General features: G+C 45.7%; 1 protein-coding gene across 3 annotated transcripts in view; it reads right to left on the reverse strand.

Annotated features, from left to right (window-relative positions):
* Nucleotides 1-22,404, reverse strand: part of MSTO1 (misato mitochondrial distribution and morphology regulator 1) — a 1,020,943-nt gene that overhangs the window by 717,596 nt on the left and 280,943 nt on the right. For all 3 annotated transcript variants that reach the window (XM_069649984.1, XM_069649995.1, XM_069649989.1), the window contains exon 3: nt 7,983-8,055. In XM_069649984.1, coding sequence (XP_069506085.1) covers nt 7,983-8,055 — 73 coding nt within the window. The remainder of the gene's footprint in view (nt 1-7,982; nt 8,056-22,404) is intronic.

Here is a 22,404-nt window from a genome sequence, read left to right on the forward strand (position 1 = left end):
TTAACCCCTCGACGCATCGCCTTCATTCTGCACCTGAAATAAAGGACAGATCACAGGTGAGAAAGACAGCATAAAGGGGGCCTCACTTGAACTCTGAACTTTCATACTTACAGCGCATCGCTCAGGAAAGTCAAGTGGATTTTGCCAGCGCCATTCTGAAAACCAATGAAGTAACTGGACGAACGTGCGCCCCTGCACCAGAAGCAGGATGGAGAGTTCAACCTTCCAAACCATAAGGTGAGCTTAAACCGGGTTTGGAGGAATAGAGAGGAACGAAGGGGGGTAGGGGGAAGGTAGCACACCATTCTGCAGACTGTTAATCCCCTTTCTCATCTGCAGAAGGATATTCCTACAGGCCAAGGAAGCACGATTAGGAGGTCCTGTCCAATCGGTGTTCCGGGTCCTGCGCATCACGCTAGAAGAGGCCGCAGTAATCCAGACTAGATCAGCGCCCCCGTGGGAACCAGGTGGGCGTTACACACATTGTACCGAAGAATTGAGCCTCCGCTGGTGACATGGGACTATTATATTTATAATTGAAGTCACCAGCAATCAGTAAACTAGAACATTTCATATTCAAACTAGCTGCCAGTTCCAAGAACTGAGCACAGAAAAGACAATCAGCCCCTGGTGAATGGTATAGTCAGAATGTGAAGTGTTAATGAAGCTGTGGTAGTAAAGCAAACCAATAAGGAGGCTTCTAGCTTAATATCATGGACAAGAGGCACCAAAGTGACTATGAATTGAGAACTATAAATTACGGCAACCCCACCACCAGGGTGGGCCGACAAACGATTGGGATGAACAATCTCGAAGGAGTCTGGGAGAGTCTGGACAATAGTGGGACCAGAAGATTCACTCAACAAAGTCTCTGTCACGCGGATAAAGTCCGGGCATAGCTTAGCAATTAGAGCGTAACAAAACGCTGAGTGTGCGTTATTAAGAAAGCCTTTATATAAACCATTAGCTAAGTGTGAGGCGCCAGGAATTAAACACAGACACAGAGGTCTCCTAGTTTTGGATATTAACTTTTATTCAGAATCAAAAGGTTTGAGGAAATGCCTTATCTCTATCCTAGGAGTATTTCCCTAACTCAACCAAAAACTAAAGGGTCTGTCCGCTGTCAACATGTCCAATACTAAATCCTATTCTGGCCCTCACGCTCTAAAAATTTGCTTTAAGGTACAAAGGATGTGCTCTCTGGATCGCAAGGTGCACTAATGTTCAAATTCAACAAAAAGATACAACTTCAACAAAATGTTACAAGTGGTCAATATTCACAGTCCCAGGGAATGTCTCCCTTCCACAGGTTCTGGTTACCAATATGCAAGTTTCTTTTAGCCCAGGAGGATGGCTTCTCCCTCTTGGCGCGCGCACACAGTTCTCAGGGAAATAGTTCCCTTCCCCAGGTTCCCTTTTGCAGGTAATGCTCAAAACAAAGAATCATGTTTCAAATAGTTCAGGATCCTAGGGCATGTGACTTCCTAAGGATTTTCCTGTAATTTAACACACAGGATTTCTTTACAGTCTTTTCCACATTTATCTCCACCTGGTATGCACTCCTGCCAAGACATTCATACCATAACTTTATTGCACTTCTCTTCACCTGGTGTACTCTCCTACCAGCACTTTCATATCATAACTTACTTACATTTCTCTTTTACCCATGAAACAATACCAGCCCAATGTTGGCGTATCAGTTCTTGAATGGTTCCCTCTTTCATATATAGGGCTTTTGCCCCGCTCAGGTTTGTTCACTTTTACTCAGTTTTCTCTTTCTGTCCCTTTAAGAAGTGGTATCAGCAACATGTTCATGGAATAGTTTATGTATCTTTTAGCTTCTTCACATACTTCAATTCGCTCACTCATGGTATAGCTTTTATATTTATTAGCTTCTTCACATATTTCACTTTGTTTACCGGTATCCACTTCGAAGCAGCACACACTTTCAGGCAACTCAGTAACCCTCTCTGCTTCCCTGGGCTTACCAGGTGTTCCAAGTGTCTCTCTGCTTCTGTTCTCATCGGATTGTGGGCTTGGTATGCAACCTGTCATTCGCTACGCCTCTGCCATGCCGGTCTTCGGTTTCTGCTACCTTTCCCCCCCTCAGGCAGCACGTACTCTGCACTCGGTTCCTTCTTCTGCTGGGCGCATTAGCTTCAGCTGCATTTCCAGAGACATCTTCTCCCCAACCGTTCCAGCCAGTGCTTATGCAGGTAGCCACGCAGCTCAGTGTCTGCAGCTCTCTCTCATTGCTGTTGCTTGTGCGGGTTTTAAATCTCCTGGTCTGATTAAAGTGTTTCAAAAGACTAGACCGCGGCGTAGGCTTAGAGATCTTTGCTGTTCTTTGTCCCTCAGTTGATGGATGATTTTTTTTATATGTTGTTGAGGAAGCTGCTATGGGATTCAGGAGTAATCGTTACTGCTCTCTGCCACTTCCTCATCTCAGTAATTAACTTATTGCTCTGGTTATGTCAGGGAATATTAATACTGGAATCAGTACATGGATTAGGATGAGTGGTGCAATATGCCATTAAGGCCTGATGAATGAAGGAAACATCTCTAAAGGGGAATGGGGGCTATGTGTCTTTGCCCAAAGAGATCACATCTCTCTTCCGAAGGTCGCCTCTCCCGAGGTGATCCTCCCTCATATAGCCGCCCCCAGGGTCAGGATCAGGTAGCAGCTGACACCCCCTGCCACATAGGTAGAGGCTATTTCAGGGAAAGAAAGGATGATACCAACAGATTCATCACATAAGGTAGTGACGGGGGGGCGTGCCTTGAGGGAGGGGTAAAACTTTACCCAAGTGTGCTTAAAGCAATACGTCCTTAGAGGACAGCATATTAGAATCACCATAAGAGGCAGAAACGACATGCCCATTGCCCGGTCTGTGCATGTACGAGCACAGACTGACTTAACTTCGTCGCAACGCATTTGTTCCCGCTGCGCTCCCTTATAGTTGCCAAGTAGGCCCATGGTATTGTCGAGACAGATCCTGTAATGCTGCCTAATAGGCAGCAAGGAAAGACTGCAGCAGTCATCAGATCTACAATGGAAATAACCTGCACTGCCGAGTGAAAGCTCTGGTGTGCTGATGGAGGCCAGGCACCCTAAAGCCAAATGGCTAAAAGGAACACAATAAAATAACACAAATTAAAAATGTTTTTAAAAAAAGTCAATTTAGGCCGTCCAGTCAACTGCCATGGCCCGGTATGAAAACCTGGTGCCTAAAAGGAAATTAACTTAATGTGCAAACTCAAAGAAATCAAGTGAAAAGCAAATAAAAATCTAGGAGGCTAGCGAGTCTTACCTGTCAAAGAAGGAGACCGACACAAAAGGTGACATGATTTTGGTTACAGACTTCTTTTGGAAATGGAGAAAAGGTCCTCACTGTTCCCAACTTCTAAGCAGGGTTTCCTTGTCTGAAAACTCATACTAAAAGGGTCTGTCATAATGTCCGTCAACATAGAATCCACGTAAAAGACACTGTGCTGTGTCAAAACCTACTTCTATCCTTCACACTATAGAACTAAAGACTAAACTAACAAACAAATGTGCTTCTTTAAGAAGGGTGGATCCTTTCTCCTGCTTCTTGAACAGAGTAACAAAAATGTTCCTTCGAGACAAAAATACTCAGGGGGAGGGAGGGGAGGACTCCCTTCCCCTGGTTTGCACGTTTCACAACAGTCTTTACACAATGTTGTCTCCAGGAGAACGGCCCCCTTCTCGTAATGTGGTTCTGCACAACTTCCCGACCCCTGGTATATTTTGATACAATGCCAAACAAGGCAAGGCGGAATGACTCCCTTCACCTGGCTGCGTCACATTCACTTTCTGTTTAGGACCAAGAGAATGCCTCCCATATCTTGGTCTGCCAGGGGAATGACTCTCTTCCACTGGCACCTTTATCACAACATTTGCTATGTTACCAGGAGAATGATTCCCTTATCCTGGTATTCTCCTTCATAGCATCTTTCCTCAATGCTTCCAGGTTGGTACACACTTTGCCTTTGTAACTTGCTTCCGACAATGCCCTTCCCTTATGACTAGTGTCCTTATATCCACCACTATAGCATGGAAGATTTCCTCTGAGCTTTCTGTTGGGGTCCCAGACCCTTATGCGACCAGTGGTTTCCTTTTCTCCACTGTGGTTCTGGTTAGGGTCCCAGACCTTTCCTGGTGGCCACTGGACTCATCTCTCCTACTGTGTAGAAGGGAACTCCCTCTGGTACTTGCTTGATGCTGGGTCTGGTACCAGACCCTTATCTTGCTTGTTGTATCGTTATTTTCAATCAACTTGCATTCCTTTTCCAACTTTACACCCCTACCGGTTCCTGTGTTACAACCGTTACCTCCACTGGCTTCGGGACACTCTGCTGGTTCTTCCTGGGATATTGTTTTTCTTTGGGAGCAAGGCGCGGGCATTCTGTGTCTCCGCAACTCAAGTGTCTCATTCTCATTCTCCAGGCCAGCGGTGTGGGCACTGTTCCATGACCGCATGGTCCACCCTTGTAAGGTCATGCCACCACTTCTCAGCCTCCAGCCACATTCCAGACCAGCTCCACGTCACCGGGCAAAGGATTCTCTCAGTCTGCTTCCGTCTCCAACGGATGATGGCTTTCAGCTTCATCGGCGCACTCTCTGTGTCTTCATAGCTTTTCCCGGGCTGGACCATCTCCCATGCTGCTCTCCCTCTCGGCTCGCATGCATCCAAGACTGTTCCCTCTTTCACTGAGTCCTGTGTCTATTTTTATGATGCTTAGGTGAACACTCCCCCACGGAGCAATAGAACGTTTCCAAGCCATTACATGGATGACTCTTCATACCTCCTTGCAGCCACCCCTTCTCAGTATTTGCATTGGTGCTGTTCTTTATGTCTCGGAGGATCTTCTTCGTCTCAGTTGGGGAAACAGACATGATATCACAATAGCACATGGATGTATCAGGCAGAGGGGGTGTGTGAAAGGGTAATGGAGGTTTTGGGCAGGTTTGAGTTTGGGTGTAGTGCTGCCCATCACCTAGGTGGCCGTCCTTAGCCCCAGTAGGTGAGTCCCTCCCCATGAAGTCCTCCTGAATTAAACCACCCCTATGGGGACTATTGGGTAGCAGTCTCACCTCCCTAGCCTCATGAGAAGGGGCACCCGCCAACCCCCCGGGAAGAAGAGACAACACCCAGTGAATCGCCACACCAGCCACAGGTTTTTCAGGGAATCAGAAACAAAATACACCCAAGTATTATTTCTTTTTGTAATCTCTAAGTATTGGCCAGGAGTTTTCCCAAACTTTAAGAGGAGAGCCTGCTTCAATTTAGCAAAGTCTGTTCGATCAGCCTTTGACATTTCCATAATGGCACTGCAGCCAGAATGGGGTAGTCTTCTGATCAACCATGCAATTTTATCAGACTCACCCACCACTTCCACTTCACAAGCATACTCAAAGGTTGTTAGCCAATCTATGACATTCTTTTCATTATATATACTGAGCAGATTGCATGGAAATCTAGGATCTAGGATCCAGAACCACTTCCAGAACCCCTGGGGGCGCATTGAGATCCTTGCAGCCGAGCAAGTTCTAACTGATGATCCCTATCCTGTTTTATACCCTATCGAATTCCATCTAGGCCATGTTGAACTCAAGCTATTCATCCCCCCAGAGTTTGAGCTTATCTTTCTTAAGCTCCCACAGGACTTCAGCCTCAGAATTTGTCAAAGTAACATTAGTAGAATCCTCCTCTCCCCTCTCAACAGTGGCAGTTACAACAAGTCATTTTGGCTGCTGGGGGCAGCCTTATCACCATTGACAAATAAAGGAACTATCCTACTTTCCTGATGATCAACAATTCTCTGTATTAGATCAGACTTGTTTCCAGAGGATGGCAGTCCTCCTTCCACAAAATATTTTCAAGTAATCTACTTTCAAAGCATGAAGGGTGGGCATTGTGAAGGTTTCCATACTTCAAACAAGAGTAGGTGACTGTTGTATGAATAGTAGGTTAAAATAACATTGTTCTGTGAATGTTCAATCAGGATACTACACCAGTGGACCATACCAAGACCTGCACACCCATTTTTTAAAGATGGATTCCTGAAATATGGCCTGGTGGACAGGTTTCAGGAGGCCACCCCAGTTATAGTGAACAAAAGAATTCTGGGAGTTTAGCCAAACTAATCAAGGTAAGCGTGCAGGAGTGGACAAGGCAAAGTCTCGGGAGAGGTGAGTGTGATCAAGGGTCACAATGAGTCCACACAGTGAAATACACAATAATTGCACTGAGACTATAATGTAGAGGGAGGGAGGGTGAGGGGGGTTAGGAAATGTTCCTGTGGGGGTGAACAAGGTTCCAGAAGAAGACTTCTCAGGACCTTTAAATTCAGTAAAGTACTTTTACTATCTTATAGACCAGCTTTTTAAGTAAACGGTTAAAAATCGATGGAATGGAATATAAATCAAAGTTCTTCACAAACTTTATAAATGGAGGAGAAAGGTGCACCGGTAAGTATTGTGACTACTCACCGCCCGTACTCCGATTTTCCCAAAGGACTTGGGGCTTGAATGGGGGGGGGGTTGCTGGACGTAGGTTTTCCCACTGTTGGATCCAGTAGAGGTGGACGGGGAGTTGTCGGTGCAAGTAAGATTCCGGTGGGTTCCAGGAGCTGAGTGCAGCCGTTTCCGAAGAAGAAATGCAGCAGGCACCAATGCAGGTCTCTTCAGGGCACTCTACCAGGCAGAAGGAAGCCAGTTCCAGCGACAGTCACCTCACACGGGTGATAGCAAGTGTCTCACCAGTCGCAAACAAAGGAAGCCTTCCAGAATAGGACTTACCGATGCTCGGATGCTGAAACTTGGTAGGAAGGCGACTTTAGGACTAGCTGGAGACCATGAAAGTTCTGAGCCAAAAGGCGGAACAGCAACGCTTCTGCCACAGTAGCCCAAAACAGAGCTGGTCAGTCCACCGGGTGGTCCTGCGACTATTCCAAAGGCTCCAGGATGCAGGATCGTCAGAATACATTGAGACTGGTTTATCCCACCAGTCCAAAGGGTCAAAGCATCGTCCAGGGTCTTCCCAGATCGGTAGTCCAGCAGGGCTACACCGGGACAGCAGCAGGAAAGGTCACCAGGCCTCTTCAGAATGCATCGACGGGCCTTCAGTCAGCTGCACAGCTACACAGGATACTTGGATCCTCTTCTGACCCGCTGGAATTGCTCTTCCTATCCTAAATTCAGGTGAGTGATCAAACCCAGCAATCCAACAGAAAGGATGTGCCCCACACATGCACATCAGCAGTGGTCCAATCAGGGACCACTGTGGGCTCGACACTGCATGCACACTACACATACTGGTATCAGTATGCGGATTGGGGCCGGACAATTCCTGCCCACTTCCTGGGTCCACACACAAATGGAAGGCACTAGCCCGCGAAAGCAACTGCTTTTCGGGCAAATGCATGACCATAAAAGGGAATTTGTGACCTGAGAAAAAAAGGCCAACTAACAAAATGGCCAGAGAAAAAGGCAAAAATCTTGCGGCATGGCCATCTTTAGCCACTAGCCACTGTTGGTAGCAAAACGTGGTAAATGCATTTGAGCCCACTAAAAATATAGCAAAATTGGTTAAAAGGTATCTGCTGCCACCAGCTTACACATTTAAAAGTGACCAAACATCCCATAAAAAGAGTCTATGGTGACACAACTGTACCCCCATTGTACTGCATTGGAAGATGCTGAGTTCAATGTTAAAAAGTTACCCAAACAAGTAACATGTCAAAAGACAAAAGGGAAACACAGTTTGCCAGTACTGATAGTCTGAAGGACTAGTCAGTTTCCCCATAACAAATTAGCAAAACGCCAGGGAAGTGAAGCTGAAGGCTTCACTTCTCTAAGGGGTCAGGACAGGTAAAAAACAATAGCAAAAGGTTTGGGTGTCCATAGAAAAGAAATCTTTCCTAACACCTACCCACTGGCTATTCTGTTTAGCACTCACCATGCACCTGCAGGACTGGTGTTCTTCTCCTCTGTATACAAGCTTCCATCTTGCTTCAGGGAATTCAAGCTTCCTGTAACAGAACACAGGGTATGTCAGAGGATTTGAGGTAACCACCACAAAAAGATAGGTGTGTTGTGCAGACCAAGGAGGGTTATCTTTCTATATCTCGGGTTACCTGCTTACACCTAAAATTTGGATCAACTCATTCAGAGGATGGTTTTCTTGAAAATGAGTGACAAAAAACAGGTGCAAGTAGCATGGTGCGGATTTAGCAAATCTGTTCAGGTTATTTCTCCAGAACCACTCGACATCCAACCCAATGGCCCATCTAGTTGCTACATTTTCATTCAAACAGTATGAGACTAAGGGATACTATCTGAACATTTTCTTTGCCAAGAAGGAACCTCCAAGCCTAAGCAGACTATCTGTTCTTGTAACCTGAAGAGAAGGGTCCTTAGGACTATCGACTCTGCCCATTTCTCCACAAGTAAGGACCGCAGGCCACTCAAACACACCCCATTCCCTAGAGAGGAATACCCTTTAACCAATAGGCACTGAATACATGGGGCAAAGGGGGTAACTAACCCCAGTGTTCTTGAGCAACGGGGATGGAAACATCACTTTGCCCCGTGGAGAGCTTCATGAGGGGCACGACAAAGAATCCCTTCCGAGTTCCCTGTAGTACATGCTGTCCAGGCGCGATATGCCACTCGCTCACCCACAGAGCTTTTTGATAGGAAACAGGATTCAGATGACAAACAGAGCACACCACTCCACGGCCAGCACCTAAACAATGGCATGCCAATTACTTTTTATTTTAAACATCTCTCTGTTATCAGCATCACATTTTTCTTAATGTTTTGGCAATAGGAACTGTGATGGGACATTTACAATCGAAAGCCAACACATAGTTCCACTTCTCGAAAGCCAACACATAGTTCCACTTCCTGGAAGTCCTGAAAGCCAAAACTTAAATAAGTATGATGAACAAAAGACTGGAGCCATTAAGGGCAAAACCAACTTTAGTGTTCTTACAAAGGATATGGATCTATATTGGCAAAGCCAGCATGGACATGCTTTCTTAGAGTATCATTATTGGCAGCATGGGCAAAGCAAACACGAGTATGTTTTTGCATAGGGATACTGCAAATCATGCGGCCATCATGGATATCCTTGAACAGATCCACTGTGATTTTTCTTTGTTAACACTGGCAGAATATTGACATATTGTGGGAAAAGGCATCATGAAAATGTATTGGAAAGGTGTGCACAGGTGGCGGAAGTGGGATCTATTTGTTTTTTTCATGTGTTGCCCTGCAAAAGCGATTGTAAACTGAGCCTTTTTTATTTTTTATTCTGGTTTTATTGAGTTTTATCCAACATGATAAATTAAAACAGGTAACAATTGGAACATGTTAAAGTGTATTACATGGTGTTTCTCCCTCCCCCCAAGAGACCTGTAATCTTAAAAATGAACTTTAAAACTTTTTTCCCACCCTCGTCTCCCCGTCCCACACCTCCCAGAACAGAGTTTCTTCGCTTAAGTCAACATATGTTTTAGGTGCGTATGTACGTTGTATAAGGCACACCTTCTGTGTTATAGTCCAGAGTCCAGATTGGGCGGCAGCGGGACCATTAACCCTCTGTCCCTAGGATACCAAGGCACACACAATTTGCTGAGCATGTTTTACAACAGTTACCATTAGATCAACCAACCTTCCTACTGTCCCCCATCCTCATTTTGGGCTGCTCTCCCATGGAGTGCTGCAGTGATTCTCTCCATTGTATAAATGTTTGTCGCAATACCAACCCACTCTCTCTTGCTCAGAACCAGATTTGCTTTCCACCTCATTACCAGGCAGGCCCTTGCAGCAAGAAGTAGAGGGGCCACAATTCCATTTATTTTGTTCACTCCGCCTTTGTATTCTTCGAGGCTAAACAGTATTAAGAGGGGCGTAGCTTCGCGGGGAATCCCATCCACCTGGTTGATCCAACCCAGGACCTTGTTCCAGTATATTTGGATCCGAGGGCATCCACACCACATGTGCCAGTAGTTGGCCCTCTCCCCACACTGCCACCAGCACAGCAGGCTCATTGTTTGACATTTTTTTGACAGTCTATAGAGGTCATACTGCCACCTATGAAGTAGTTTGATGGCATGTAGTTCATATTGTGCTGCAATAGATACTTGTGAGGCTCCTTTGCATATCTTTGCCCATACTTCAGCATCCGACTCTCTGCCGAGATCTCGTTCCCACCTCTGTTTTAAGCAAGCAGTTGATCCCTTTTCGGCCTCTAAGAGTGCCCTGTACATGCTCGAAATCATACCTCTAGTCCCAGACATTGTATCTAATAACTTCTCAAAAGGGGCAAGGTCCCTCTGAATTTTATCACACCATTCTTTACGTGTGAGAGTGCCCTTAAGTTGTAATAAAGGGAAGACCGGTAGTGGATGAATCCCCAGTGCCTCCTCCAGTTCTGTGATTGTGAGAAAGACGCCGCCTCTCCATAATTGTCCCACCTTTTCAAGACCTGCGTCATGGTCCGGGGTTTCTTCAAATACACCCGGTGCCCATATGTGGCTCATTGTAGAAGGCCACGTGGTGATACCCTTCATGTCTGTCTCCTCCCTCCAGATATCCCATATCGTACATAGTATGGGGTGGGTTCTAAGTCTACGGAGTAATTTGGTTCTAGAGACCCATAGCCATTCTGACACCTTGGCAGGGGTTAGATTGTGGTTATCGAGATGCACCAATTGTAAATCTCTCCTTCCTCTCAAATGAGGAATCAATATCTTCAGTTGTACTGCCAGATAGTACAATTTAAGATCGGGAAGGCCCACCCCCCCTTTTTCTTTGGGTAAGATGAGAACTTCGTCTGGCATCCTCGCCCATTTCCCCCTGCCATAGGAATTTTAGGATGGCTCTTTTTACTTCTTTAAAACATTTCTCCGGGAGTGTTAGGGGGAGCATTTGGAACGGGTATAGAAATCTTGGTAGACCGACCATTTTAACTGCTTTAAGTCCCCCCATCCAGGAGATCGTTTGCTTTTTTGCCATTTCGCTAGATCTTTATGAAAACTGTCCAGCAGATGGGGGAAATTTGCCTCATATATATTCTCTAATTTCTTTGTCAAATTGATCCCTAAGTAGCGCAAAGTGTTGTCCTCCATCACTAGGCCAAGCGATCGGAGTCTGGTGGTATATTCGATAGTGAGTTCATGTAGTGGAAACAGTATAGATTTGGATCTATTGATTTTGAAGCCAGAGAGTGAACCATATACTTCTATCAAATGAATGGCTCTGGGTATTGATTTCATGGGGTTTTTAACATGAAGTAGGATATCGTCAGCATTAAGGGCTACTTTATATTCCTTTCCATCTACCCATAGGCCCTCTATCCGGTGATCTGCTTTAAGTGTTTGGGCAAGAGGCTCGAGGGAGAGAGCAAACAAGATCACCGAGAGAGGGCAGCCCTGCCTTGTGCCTCTTCCTAGATCAAACCATCTGGAGTACTCGGAGCTAACCATGACAGAAGCTTTAGGGGATGTGTAAACAGCCTTGACCCCCTTCCTGAAGACAGGGCCCAGTCCGACCTTAGCCAGTACCCCTTCCAGGAAACTCCATTCCACCCTGTCAAACGCTTTCTCAGCATCAATGGACAAGAGCACAGGGTTGGCGAACATTGTCTTCGACTCGTTAATTAAGTGGAGCGTCTTGCGCATCGTGTCTGTGCCCTGACTTCCCAAAATGAATCTGACCTGGTCGGAGTAAATCAATAGAGGCATGTGGGTCTCAAGCCTGGATGTTAATACTCGGGTGTAGAATTTTGCATCAATATTAAGAAGGGAGCTGGGACGATATGATCCGCATTGCTTGAGGTCTTTACCTTCCTTGGGGATCAAAGACATTAATGCCTGTGAGAATGACTAAGGAGCCACTACTGTTTGCAAGATATCATTGAATAGTTCGACCTTGAAGGGGAGGAGGGGTGAGGCAAAGGTCTTATAGAATCCTGCCGTGTATCCATCATTCCCCGGCGCTTTCCCCAATGGGAGTCTCTTAATCGCTCTTTCCACCTCATCTGCCTTGATTGGTGAGTCCATCTCTTCCACTTTGTCTCGAGAGAGTTTCGGCATATCGACTCTCTGCATATATTGGTCTATTTCTGCTCCCTCCTGCCCCATTTCCGATGTACACAGGAGTTCATAGAATTTTGCGAAAGCCTCAGGGATCCCACCTGTGTCCGGTGTATGAGCATCACCCCCTCCTTCAATGGCACCAACCCGCCTCTATGCTAGCTGTCCCCGCAGTCTGGCTGCCAACAATGTGTCTGCCTTGTCGCCCTTTTCATATGTTTCCGTTTAAGAAACTGGAGCTTGCGTATCACCAGACCTTCCTCCAAGCGTCGGAGCTTCTCCCTTTTATGCACTGCTTCAATCACTCTTTCCGCCCTTTCTTCATTGGAGTCCCATGCTGTTGCGTCTAAGTGGGCAATCTCCTTCCTCAGTCTATTATCTATCATGGTCCTATCTCTCTTCTTCTCAGGCCCTTCTTTAATCAATATACCTCTCCATGTTGCATTCCTCGGCTCCCACACCATTCTCTTGGATGCCTCTCCCGTGTCATTCGTCTTAAAAAATTCTTCGATCTTGTGTGCCATCTCAGTGCGGAATATTTGGTCCTTCTACAGCGATTAATTACACCGCCACTTTGAATTTGTGTGTGGTAGAGCGCTTAGCCTCATATCAACTGTAACCAGATTGTGATACGACCAAGAGATTGGAGCAATTTCCGAGAAATTTACGACCTCGGTCGGGTCCTTTGATAGATACAGGTAGTCTATCCTTGTAAATGTCGAGTGTGGAGCCGAGTAAATTGTGAAACCCATTTAATTTGGGGGGAGAACTTCGCCAGACGTCCTGCAAACCATACATTTGCATCATTTTACCAACATCTGTATGGCCACCATAAAATGGTGCGCCTGCTTCTGGGTTGCCTGCCCGTCTGTCCAAAATAGGATCTGCCCACAAGTTAAAGTCCCCTCCCAGGATGACATGTCCCAAGGCCTCCAGCATTATCTTCGGGACAGTGCGTTTTAGGAAGCAGGAATGACCAGTGTTGGGGGAGTAGAGTGTAGCGAATGTGAGAGTAATATTGTGTATCCTGCCAACCAGTACTATGGCCCTCCCATCTACGTCAGCCCATACTTTGGTGATCTCAAAATGTAGTCCCTTCCTTACGAGTATACCCACTCCTGTCTTCCGACCAGTACTCCAATATTCGGTACCCACCCTGGAGCTCAAAACTTTTCCTTCAAGAGACCAAGTATGCACGGGGGGAAGAATGCAAAGGACATCCAGGTGCGCTCTCTACTAGAGATCTTTTATTGGGTGAATTCAATACTTGTGCCTGCCTTGAGCAATCCCGGTCTAGTAGCTGGAGATTGTACCGCCATAGCCACTTCTCCATCTATTTCGTTTGTAATGGCCTTACACAGCCTTCGCCTACTGGGTTCTCTGCTTCCTTAAACATATTTAGGAATAACATTGACTCTGCCCGCTCCCATTTCCTGAACCCCTCTCCGCACCCTCCCCTCACCCCCCGCGACGTCCGACCCAGCTGGGTTATTTTCACCAAGCCAGTCCCAGACCATGAGTGAGGATTGTGCAACTCACGGTCCCTTCTTCAAACATCTTCAAACATCACATCAAACAATGAGGCCCGCTATCCCACCCTCCACCTCCCTGCTCACACAACAAATCAAACCTTTACATTGTTTCTAAGTTGTTTTCCCCCGTACCCATACGTCCAACCTCTGGCGTCTGGGTTGGGCCTGGTATTAGCCCTTTTCGTTTACCTTCGGGGTGTTCCCTACAGAGTCCAGCAACCTCCTTGGAGAACATTGCTTGGTGCATGCAGTTTTATCAGGGCCCTCTTGGATCTAGTACAACTCCTGAGGGCATCCCTGCCCATGACACCAATTATCCTTAGAAAGCTTTTTTAGCAAGGTATTGGACCCCTTGTATTGACATGGTTGTCGCCTGCTTTTGTTGTGTGACATTGTATTTAGGGTAGACGTATTTATGTCACACTTCTAGGGAGCTTTTAAGGTGTCTGTTGTATAACAAAGTATTTATTTTTATCACACCTGTATTATTATGTAGGGTTATGTACCCTGGCATTATTTGAATAGGTAGATTAAGCTGCATTGATTATAGTTGTAATGAGCAGGAGGGCTGTCACACATTGCTAAAGGCTTCAGATTTTATTATTCCTGAATGCTAGGTCACATTTTTGAGCTGTGGTTATTTAATTGAATTTTATTTCTGCTGTTTGGCAGAAGGCTCCAAGCAGCCAAGGTCAGGATGGAAAGCGATGCTGAATAGTTTTCGACTAATTGGTGTGAGGGAGAAAGTTCTCAGGGGGCTGAAATGGGACTCGGCAGCAAGTGGCTTCCCAGATGACAGACTAATGCATACATAATGGATGTGAAGGACACAGTGAGATATGCGAGAAGGCACCAGCAGCAGCATTGCCAAAATTAAGAACTAGGATGTGAGCACACCACCCCCACTGAAAGTTAAGGCACTCGTCCAGTGGTAAATGTGTGGAAAAATAGTAGAAATGAATTTCCAGAAGCAGGACCCCAGACATGTTTTTTCATGCAGCTATTCATTGCAAGGAGATTACTAGAAGGTTTGCGCCTAGAGTTGGCAACATTTCTTGAGATGGGAGTTGCAGAGTGAGCAGGGCCAAGGGGTGGGAAGCCAAGAGGGCCAATTATGGGGAAGGGTGGTGTTCCATGGGATGCAACAGAGATTTGACCTTGCTGATTCCCACTCGCAACATGATTGGTCCGTCTCGTTGGGGTGATACAGTCAGAGCGGTCTCAGGTGCTGCTGTCCAATTAGGGTACAGCTTTGTCATCGCACCATGAAGAGTGCCAACCAATTACATTAAGTGAATTTTGTGCTGACTGAAATTATGTTCGAGGGGTGGTATTTTGATGATCACGAGAAAGGAAACTCCCAGTCATATTGCTTAATGTATAGTGTCCTTTAGGGGATCAATGAAGAATAGCCAATTGTTTCTCGCTTTAAATATTTTAGTTCCGAATGGGCGTGTTGAGATGGTGTCAGTTCCACAGAGCTCCGATTCCCCCAGCTCTATTTTTGATTATTTTTGCCTTACTATTGGATTGCTCAGGAACTTTACCTTTACAGCGTGTTTAAAATATGTGATCATGATTAAAATAAAGAAATAAAAAAAACATAGGAACACATTTCAAATAGTGTTTTTTGTGTTTTGAAAAGTGTATTGCTTACGTTTAGAACTTGATTTATTAAATCAAACTACTATTCCGCTTTATATTTGGCTTCAGCCAAATACTTGGTGGTACTATTCAGTATTCGGCTGAATACTAAATATGCTAGTTTGTGCACCTGTGCTTGTATCTTGCATCTTTCACCGTAGTTTAGAATCCATCCATTTCTGCTACCATTACATAAGGTACGAGATCGAGAAGCACGCACGTGGTTTTTTAGCCTGCATTCCCAGCAACTTTTCCATTTAATGTCTTGTTTGGTCTATTGCAGCTGGTGGTCAGTGTAGTATCAAAATTAAGATTTTGCTTCTCACATATTGTTCCTTTGTCCAGAACATGGGCAGTGCTCCGCAAGCTAGTTTAACCAATGCACATCTTTTGGTTCTGAGAACAAGTAAAGCAAGAGGCCCGTGATGGATTGCGCATGAAAAATAGGGGTGACCGACTGTGCCTGAGGTTTCTTACATCTGACCTCCTTCTGCCTTCTGAACTGCTGAGAAATGGGCAAATTGGATGGGCCTTGTGTGTGTTTTTTTTGTTTGGGGTTTTTAATAAAAAGGGAAATTAATATGCAGAAATGGGCCTGGCACTCCTTCTCTGCAGTGAAGTAGACTGCCTTGATGGGCTTATGGTGCTTTATATGCATGGGAATATGACCGGACAGACCTCTGGGTTAAGGGGCTTTTATCTGCAGAGGAGTGGTCTGCTTGGTAGTCCGTGTTCTTTCTCTTTAGGGAAATTAGAAACTGGATAAGTCAAAGTATGGAGACCGACCAATGATTTTCTGCTAGGAGGAAGAATTTTTGTTGTTGTGTACATATTGAATCCAGTGGCAGTTGGTGAATTTGTTAAGTGTAGCACAGTAAACATTTTCCAGGAGTGTATGCGAGCAACCAAGAGCAGTGTTGGAGCCCCAACCAAGAAGGGTTCGGGGCAGTTGAGGACAGGTTGATGGCTCTCTTGGTGAACATTTCTAAACTAATGAGTTAAAATGGTGCATTTTACAGCAGACCTGTGAAAAATTGGGTTAAAAGGCTCACAGTTATGTGGCAGCGATTCACAGCGAGGCGAGATGAAAAAGCATAAGGGCAGATATTGGAGGAAAGATTGACAGGATAACGCATTGAATTAACAAACTTGAGGAAAGGATCGATGGAGCAGACCACAATCAAACTTCCCTCGACACTCTGGAGTCCGAAATGGACCAGAGGCTTGCAGACATAGAAACTAGAGAAGAGGAATTTCGCCTGAAGATGGACGATCTGGAAAATCGTGAAAGGCAAAACAACCTCTGAATCTTCGGCATACCGAGCCGAGAGGTCGAGACCGAACAGGACTTGAAAAAGACTCTCCACGCAATCCTGAAAATTCTATTTGACGACACAGTGGATGAACCAATGATTGACTGTATATACAGAGCGGGAGGAGCACCAAGTGGACTAAAGACAGTTCTGGTGCGGTTTCATAATCACGCTGATAGAGCAAGAATGCTTGATAAGGCCAAAAGCATCCCTCAACTCCTTATCGACACAGCAAGAGTGACGATTTTTCAAGACCTATCCTCCCTCACCCTTGCCATCTGGAGAATGTGCATGCCCCATACCAAATGGTTGAAAGAAAGGGGAGTCAGATACTGCTGGGGGTACCCGTTCTCCCTCCCCTTTGAATGGAAGGAAATGCCATGCGTTTGAAAACTGAGAAGGACATAAGAACTTGCACAGCGGACCTGGTGGGAACCCAGGCCAACAAACAGAACCCAGAAGAGGGACGTGAAGAGGACCGTCAATGGCGCATCAAAGGACAGAGACAGAAGAAAATCCTGGGATCCAGGAAATATAGGAGGATACATGCCTCCCCAGGTGTGGAACGCTGATGGAACTGGACACCAGACAACACTGAATAATGGATTAGTAAGTTCTCAACTTAAACCTGCGCATACTTTTAGGAGATTGGACTTTCATATTTATACCCACTCCCCTTTAGCTAATAACACCTTCACCTTCATCCTATTCCAATCATCTTTCGGGACGAATGCCTTTTGGACACCACATAAGCTTTCTCCCCAGGCTGCATACTCCTCAGGTGTACAGGTCATAAAACAACAAATCACCATCGGCATTACAATCTATCCAATATCCAGTGTAGTTTTCGAGATCTGGAGGTGGGCTAAAACGCATCCCCGAAGGACCAATTGGATTCCCTATCTGAACCATTCGATATCCAAATGCATCATTCCACTAAGTCTGTGTATGAACAGGTCCTGAGAGGGGTGTGGCAGCGTCATAAGGATTCTTCAGTGTGATTGCCATCATAGACATCCCCTTAGCCCCAACCCCTTTGCAGCAACCCAAAACTATTTGGAAAGCAAAAAGAACAACAAGCACCACTACGAGAATAGGAACTAGCACTTTTACGATATTGCTCAACCAAGTGGGCATCCAAGAGAAAATTGATGTGTACCAGTCATCTTCGTTCATCCCGCTGCTTTCTTTTTGCATAGTAGTGTGGAGTGCGTGCAATGCACTGATTGCTTCAGTCAAGCTTCCTTCCCCACCCCCCTGCTAACCCCACCAAAGAGTCATTGGAGGGCACAAAGGTGCAACAGGAACTTCTGATCTTCACACACACTCCTCCCTCCATAGCTGTTATCAGGTCAAGGACACACCTGTTCTGCAAGGTGGTCAACCCAACTGCTCGCAGTTCTTCCCTGATTGCATTCAAACCCTGCTCTGTGCCATTTGACAGATGCAGAAAATTCAAATGGGTTATCTGTAGCCATTTGGCATTGGCTTTTGTCTGGATACCTGGTGCAAGAAGTGATGTTAAGAAGGTCACAGCTTTACTAAGAGGCAAAACTCTGTAGGTAATGCTGCTACTATTTCAGAGGATTCCTGGGAGAAGTAGTTACTGTTGCGATGGCTTCATTTAAAGTTCACATATCACCTATTCTGCTTTTGGTACAGATCTTTAATATTAGGATATTCAACAATCAACACAAGATCAGAATGCAGTCCCACCAGTGCTAGTGAATGCAGAGTAATAAGGGAACAAAGTCTGACCCAAAGTGGTGGTAGTTTGGTATATGCCAGAGTGCCGCATGCTCAGTACTGGCCCAATAGTGCTGCTGTTCCTCCTCATAGGCTCTGCAGTTCCATTGTTCTTGTTAATTTTTTGACGACACTCAGTTTAAAGCTACCCTTGGATTTGAAACACAAGGAAGAATGTGCAAATGTCTGTATTTTAACGGGTAGCTTATTTTCATGTATCTATGTTAGTGTCTGTACATTAAAGCAAGTCTTGCTCATATGCATAGCCACTACTTCTGAAAATCCCACCAATCCTACCCTACGTCCTATGAGCCCTTCCACCCACTAGTCCCGACAGAAAAGAGCACCCTCTATATGTAAATCATGGTCTCGTCCTACACCAAGGCAAGACATGTCCTGTTCCATTTTCACAAGAAAGTGTGTGTTGTAAATGACAGCTCTCCTTTCCTTGGTCCGTATACCGTCATTTGGCGGACAGGAGTTATTTTAATGGAATTTTACCCAAAAGATTCCATTGAAAAATCCATAAAAATATAGAGGGGGGAATGAAAAGGGGTAGGGAGGGTGCTGTGGTAGGGTTTCAAATATAGGAAGAGGGTTTGGGAGAGAACCCCTCAAATAGAAAAAAAAGAAATAGGTTTTTGATTTTTTAATAAAAGAATTACATCAGAATAAAACATCAGCAAACAGACAATACTCTGTGGTCCCATTCGTTCATAATGCAATACAATATCCTTTGTTTCTTCCTTTTCTGCCATTTTCTTCAGCTTGATGTAATTATCTTCATAAACATTGCCCTCGTCCAGCCACTGTACGCATACCCTGTGTCCCTAGAACCCCCTAACCCTCTAAAAAGCCAGATGGAACAAACATTGTGCTGTCTGTGCTGGTGCTTCCTGTGGCACAAAGGGTTTGGCTGTGCCTGTCGCATATGGAATTAGGGAGCAGACATAGCACGTATCATTTGGCCTTTCTCTTCCCATTACCCTTATGTGGTTATACCACATTTTATCAGTGACTGTGTGATGCTCATCCCTAGTGCTGCTCAAAACCAGTTCTCAATTCAACACATCCCTTTTGCTTCTGGTCACAGATCCATTTGTTTTTTTGTAATACATCTATTTCCTTAACACTACGTTGCACAAAACCCCAGGAAAGAAAGCGAGAAAAAAGAAACGATCAAACATAACCTATTTCATTACTCCTCCGGGTCCCTTCTGCTGTGGAGGCTGTGGAGCTAGTGAAAAAGAGTCCAATTGCTCAAAACCTACTGTATTGTGCAACCAAGGCCTCTCACCCAACACACCACTATCATATCCAAAACCTGCTCCCTGCATTCTCAGACCCTTGCACTAAAGAGACCATGAATAACAAAACCACGCTGCCTGCACTAGACAAAGATTGCTCCAGCCTAACAACTCCAAAGACTACGGTACATGTAACCGTGAAGACCACAGAACGTATACCTCACACCACATCTGTGGACACAGGCTGCAGGTACATCCAAGCATCCATGCACCGTATAATTCAGCTACGGCTATGCTTTCCGGTCTAGCAGCACATATAGCCATCCATACTGAAACACCTAACGTACCTCACACCTCTGCCACTAGCATACAGAGACTACAAACAAAAAGAAATTCGGTACAGCTGGCCATACATCGACTCTCTCAACAATAGCAATCTATCACAAACCACCAACAGCGCCCGCCCACATGCCTGGCCTCTCTTTGGGCTGCTTAGTCAAGCCTAGACAGCCACCCAAGTCCTAGACCGGCAAAAAAGAACACATGCATCTCCTAATGTAAACTCTTTAGAACTTTCCAGCACATTGGACTACAGTCACAGAGGGCGTTCCAACCGAAAAAGCGCATTGAGGCCATACAGGTGGGGAAAAGAGCGCTTTTGTTATGCTCACTTAGTCGCTGCGGAGGCTTTGGGGCACGGTTGCAACCCTCCCAAGGGTTCGATCACCCCAGTCAGGTCTCTCACCCTGCTGATAAGCTGTGAACAGCGACAATTGGTGGCACGGCTCCTGCGTGGATATAAGAAAACGTGAGTGCTCTGGTCGGTGACTGTTGTACCTCTCTAACCCTTCAACCCAAGGTGCGATTTCTGTGGGCATGTATCGTCCCATAAGGCTCAGCTGTTCATTATTGACGATGAGCTCTCCGTCCTGCTACTTTGGGCAGGGACGCTTGTTGATGGGATCTAGTTCCTTCACTGATCCCTGGTAAGTAATAGTCCAGTCCAGCTGCGACTATGGTTTTCCCTGGTTGATGGTAAGTGTCTCTCAATGTCTCTTTTCTTGTCCCCTTTGCGTTTTCTGTCTTGGTATTCTTGATCTCAATGTGTTGCTAATTCCTGAATAATGTTTTATCTTCCGTTTTCTTCCCAATAAGTGGAAATGCGGCGCAAAAGCAGCTGTGGAGGCGCGGAGCGCGGCTGGGAGAAAGATGGATGAAACCGCAATGTCCGACAACAGGTGAGTGATGGTTAAAGGAAAAGCGCGCGGTTCGGTGGTAGCGCAACCTTAAACTTAATGTCTTTTAAGTGTCTAACCTTGCCTTTTGTTTTTACTTGCAGGTGCTGCGGTCGCGGGTGGAGCGCATCGTGCAGCGGTGTCAAGATGAAGGTTTCAGCGTCCCAGAAGATTTGAAGATGAGCTGTGGTACCAAGGTGAAGATTTCAGCATTCCGGAAGTTTTGAAGGTGAGCTGCGGCGCCAAGATGAAGATGTCAGCGGCCTGGAAGATTTGAAGACGCGCACAGGTGAGAGCAGGTTCCTCAGATGGTAAGTATGGAGACAGGTAACAGGATTTCCAAAGGTAAGTTTAACCCCAGGCGGTGGCGAGTGTTATGCTGCATGGAAGTGCAGAATAACGCAAAGCGTCTGTCTCAGGGATTGGAGAAGCGTATATAGTTGCGATCATGGGCACACCCACTAGGCCTGGCTTACCTACCACACCCTGCCACTCCCAGAAAGTCAGCACGTGCAAGGCAACCCAATAGCAGCAGCCCCACCCAAGAGTGCACGTGAGGCTGCTGTAGTAATGAAAGTTCCCTATGTTAAATACACTTGGCACCCAAAATGTTCATAATAAAAGTATTCTTGACCCAAATACATGTTCCGGCTTATTGTTTTCCATGAACCTGGCTCCAAAGGCGCCAGGACTGTGTCCATCCAAGCCCCCTGTGTAAGTAGCCCGGTAATGTTTGTGTCCTTGGCCCGATGGCCAAGACAGCTTTATAAATGACCAAATACAATACAATAAGAAGAATCAATGTTAAAAGTGACAGTTAATTGTCCAATACATATTTTATTTCCCCCCCCCCTTGTCTTCTCCTGGAAGGGGGGTGTTACCTTTGTGTTTGTGGACGTCCGAGATGTGCCTCCATACCTTCCGTACAGGACCTTCTTTGTCGGAGTGGCTTATGTCGCCTGAAAAGGTCCAAGAAAGCGGGGCTGGCTTCACTTTCGCGTGAAGTTTTTAATGAATACTTCATCCTATGGTGTCAGCGTATCTGCGGTTGATGCGGCTAGCCGACCGGGTCAAACCAGTTGGAATATTAACTTGAGAGAATGGGTAAGCTCCCCAAGATATCCCTGAAACCCGTCCTGCCCAACATCTCTGCTAAGAATTGAGCATCAGAAACTGCACGGACAGGAGTAAGCGGTGCTTGCATCCTCCTGCCCATCACAATTTTATGCAGGGTTAAGTGATGATCGGAACCGAGATGGTTCCTCAAAGCAAATAAAGCTAAAAGGCAAGCAATGCAGCCAGCTATTGTGAAGTGTTTCGCACACCTTTGTAAGGTGTTCTTTTAATAAGCTGTTGAGGCATTCTTCTATAGCGTTGGCCTAGGTGAGGCAAGCTGAACACAATGTATGTTCTATGCCTAATATAAAAGTGATTTCTTGGGCAGTGGAATTGGGCTTTGAGGTATCTGACCAGTTATGGGAAAAGATGTGCTCACACACTAACAAAGTTTCTCTCAATTTCCGCCATCGAGCAATGCAGTATAAATTACTGAACAGGTTGT

The sequence above is a fragment of the Ambystoma mexicanum genome, chromosome 1p (genome assembly GCF_040938575.1).
Source record: "Ambystoma mexicanum isolate Mex_15411 chromosome 1p, UKY_AmexF1_1, whole genome shotgun sequence".
Lineage (NCBI taxonomy): Eukaryota > Metazoa > Chordata > Amphibia > Caudata > Ambystomatidae > Ambystoma > Ambystoma mexicanum.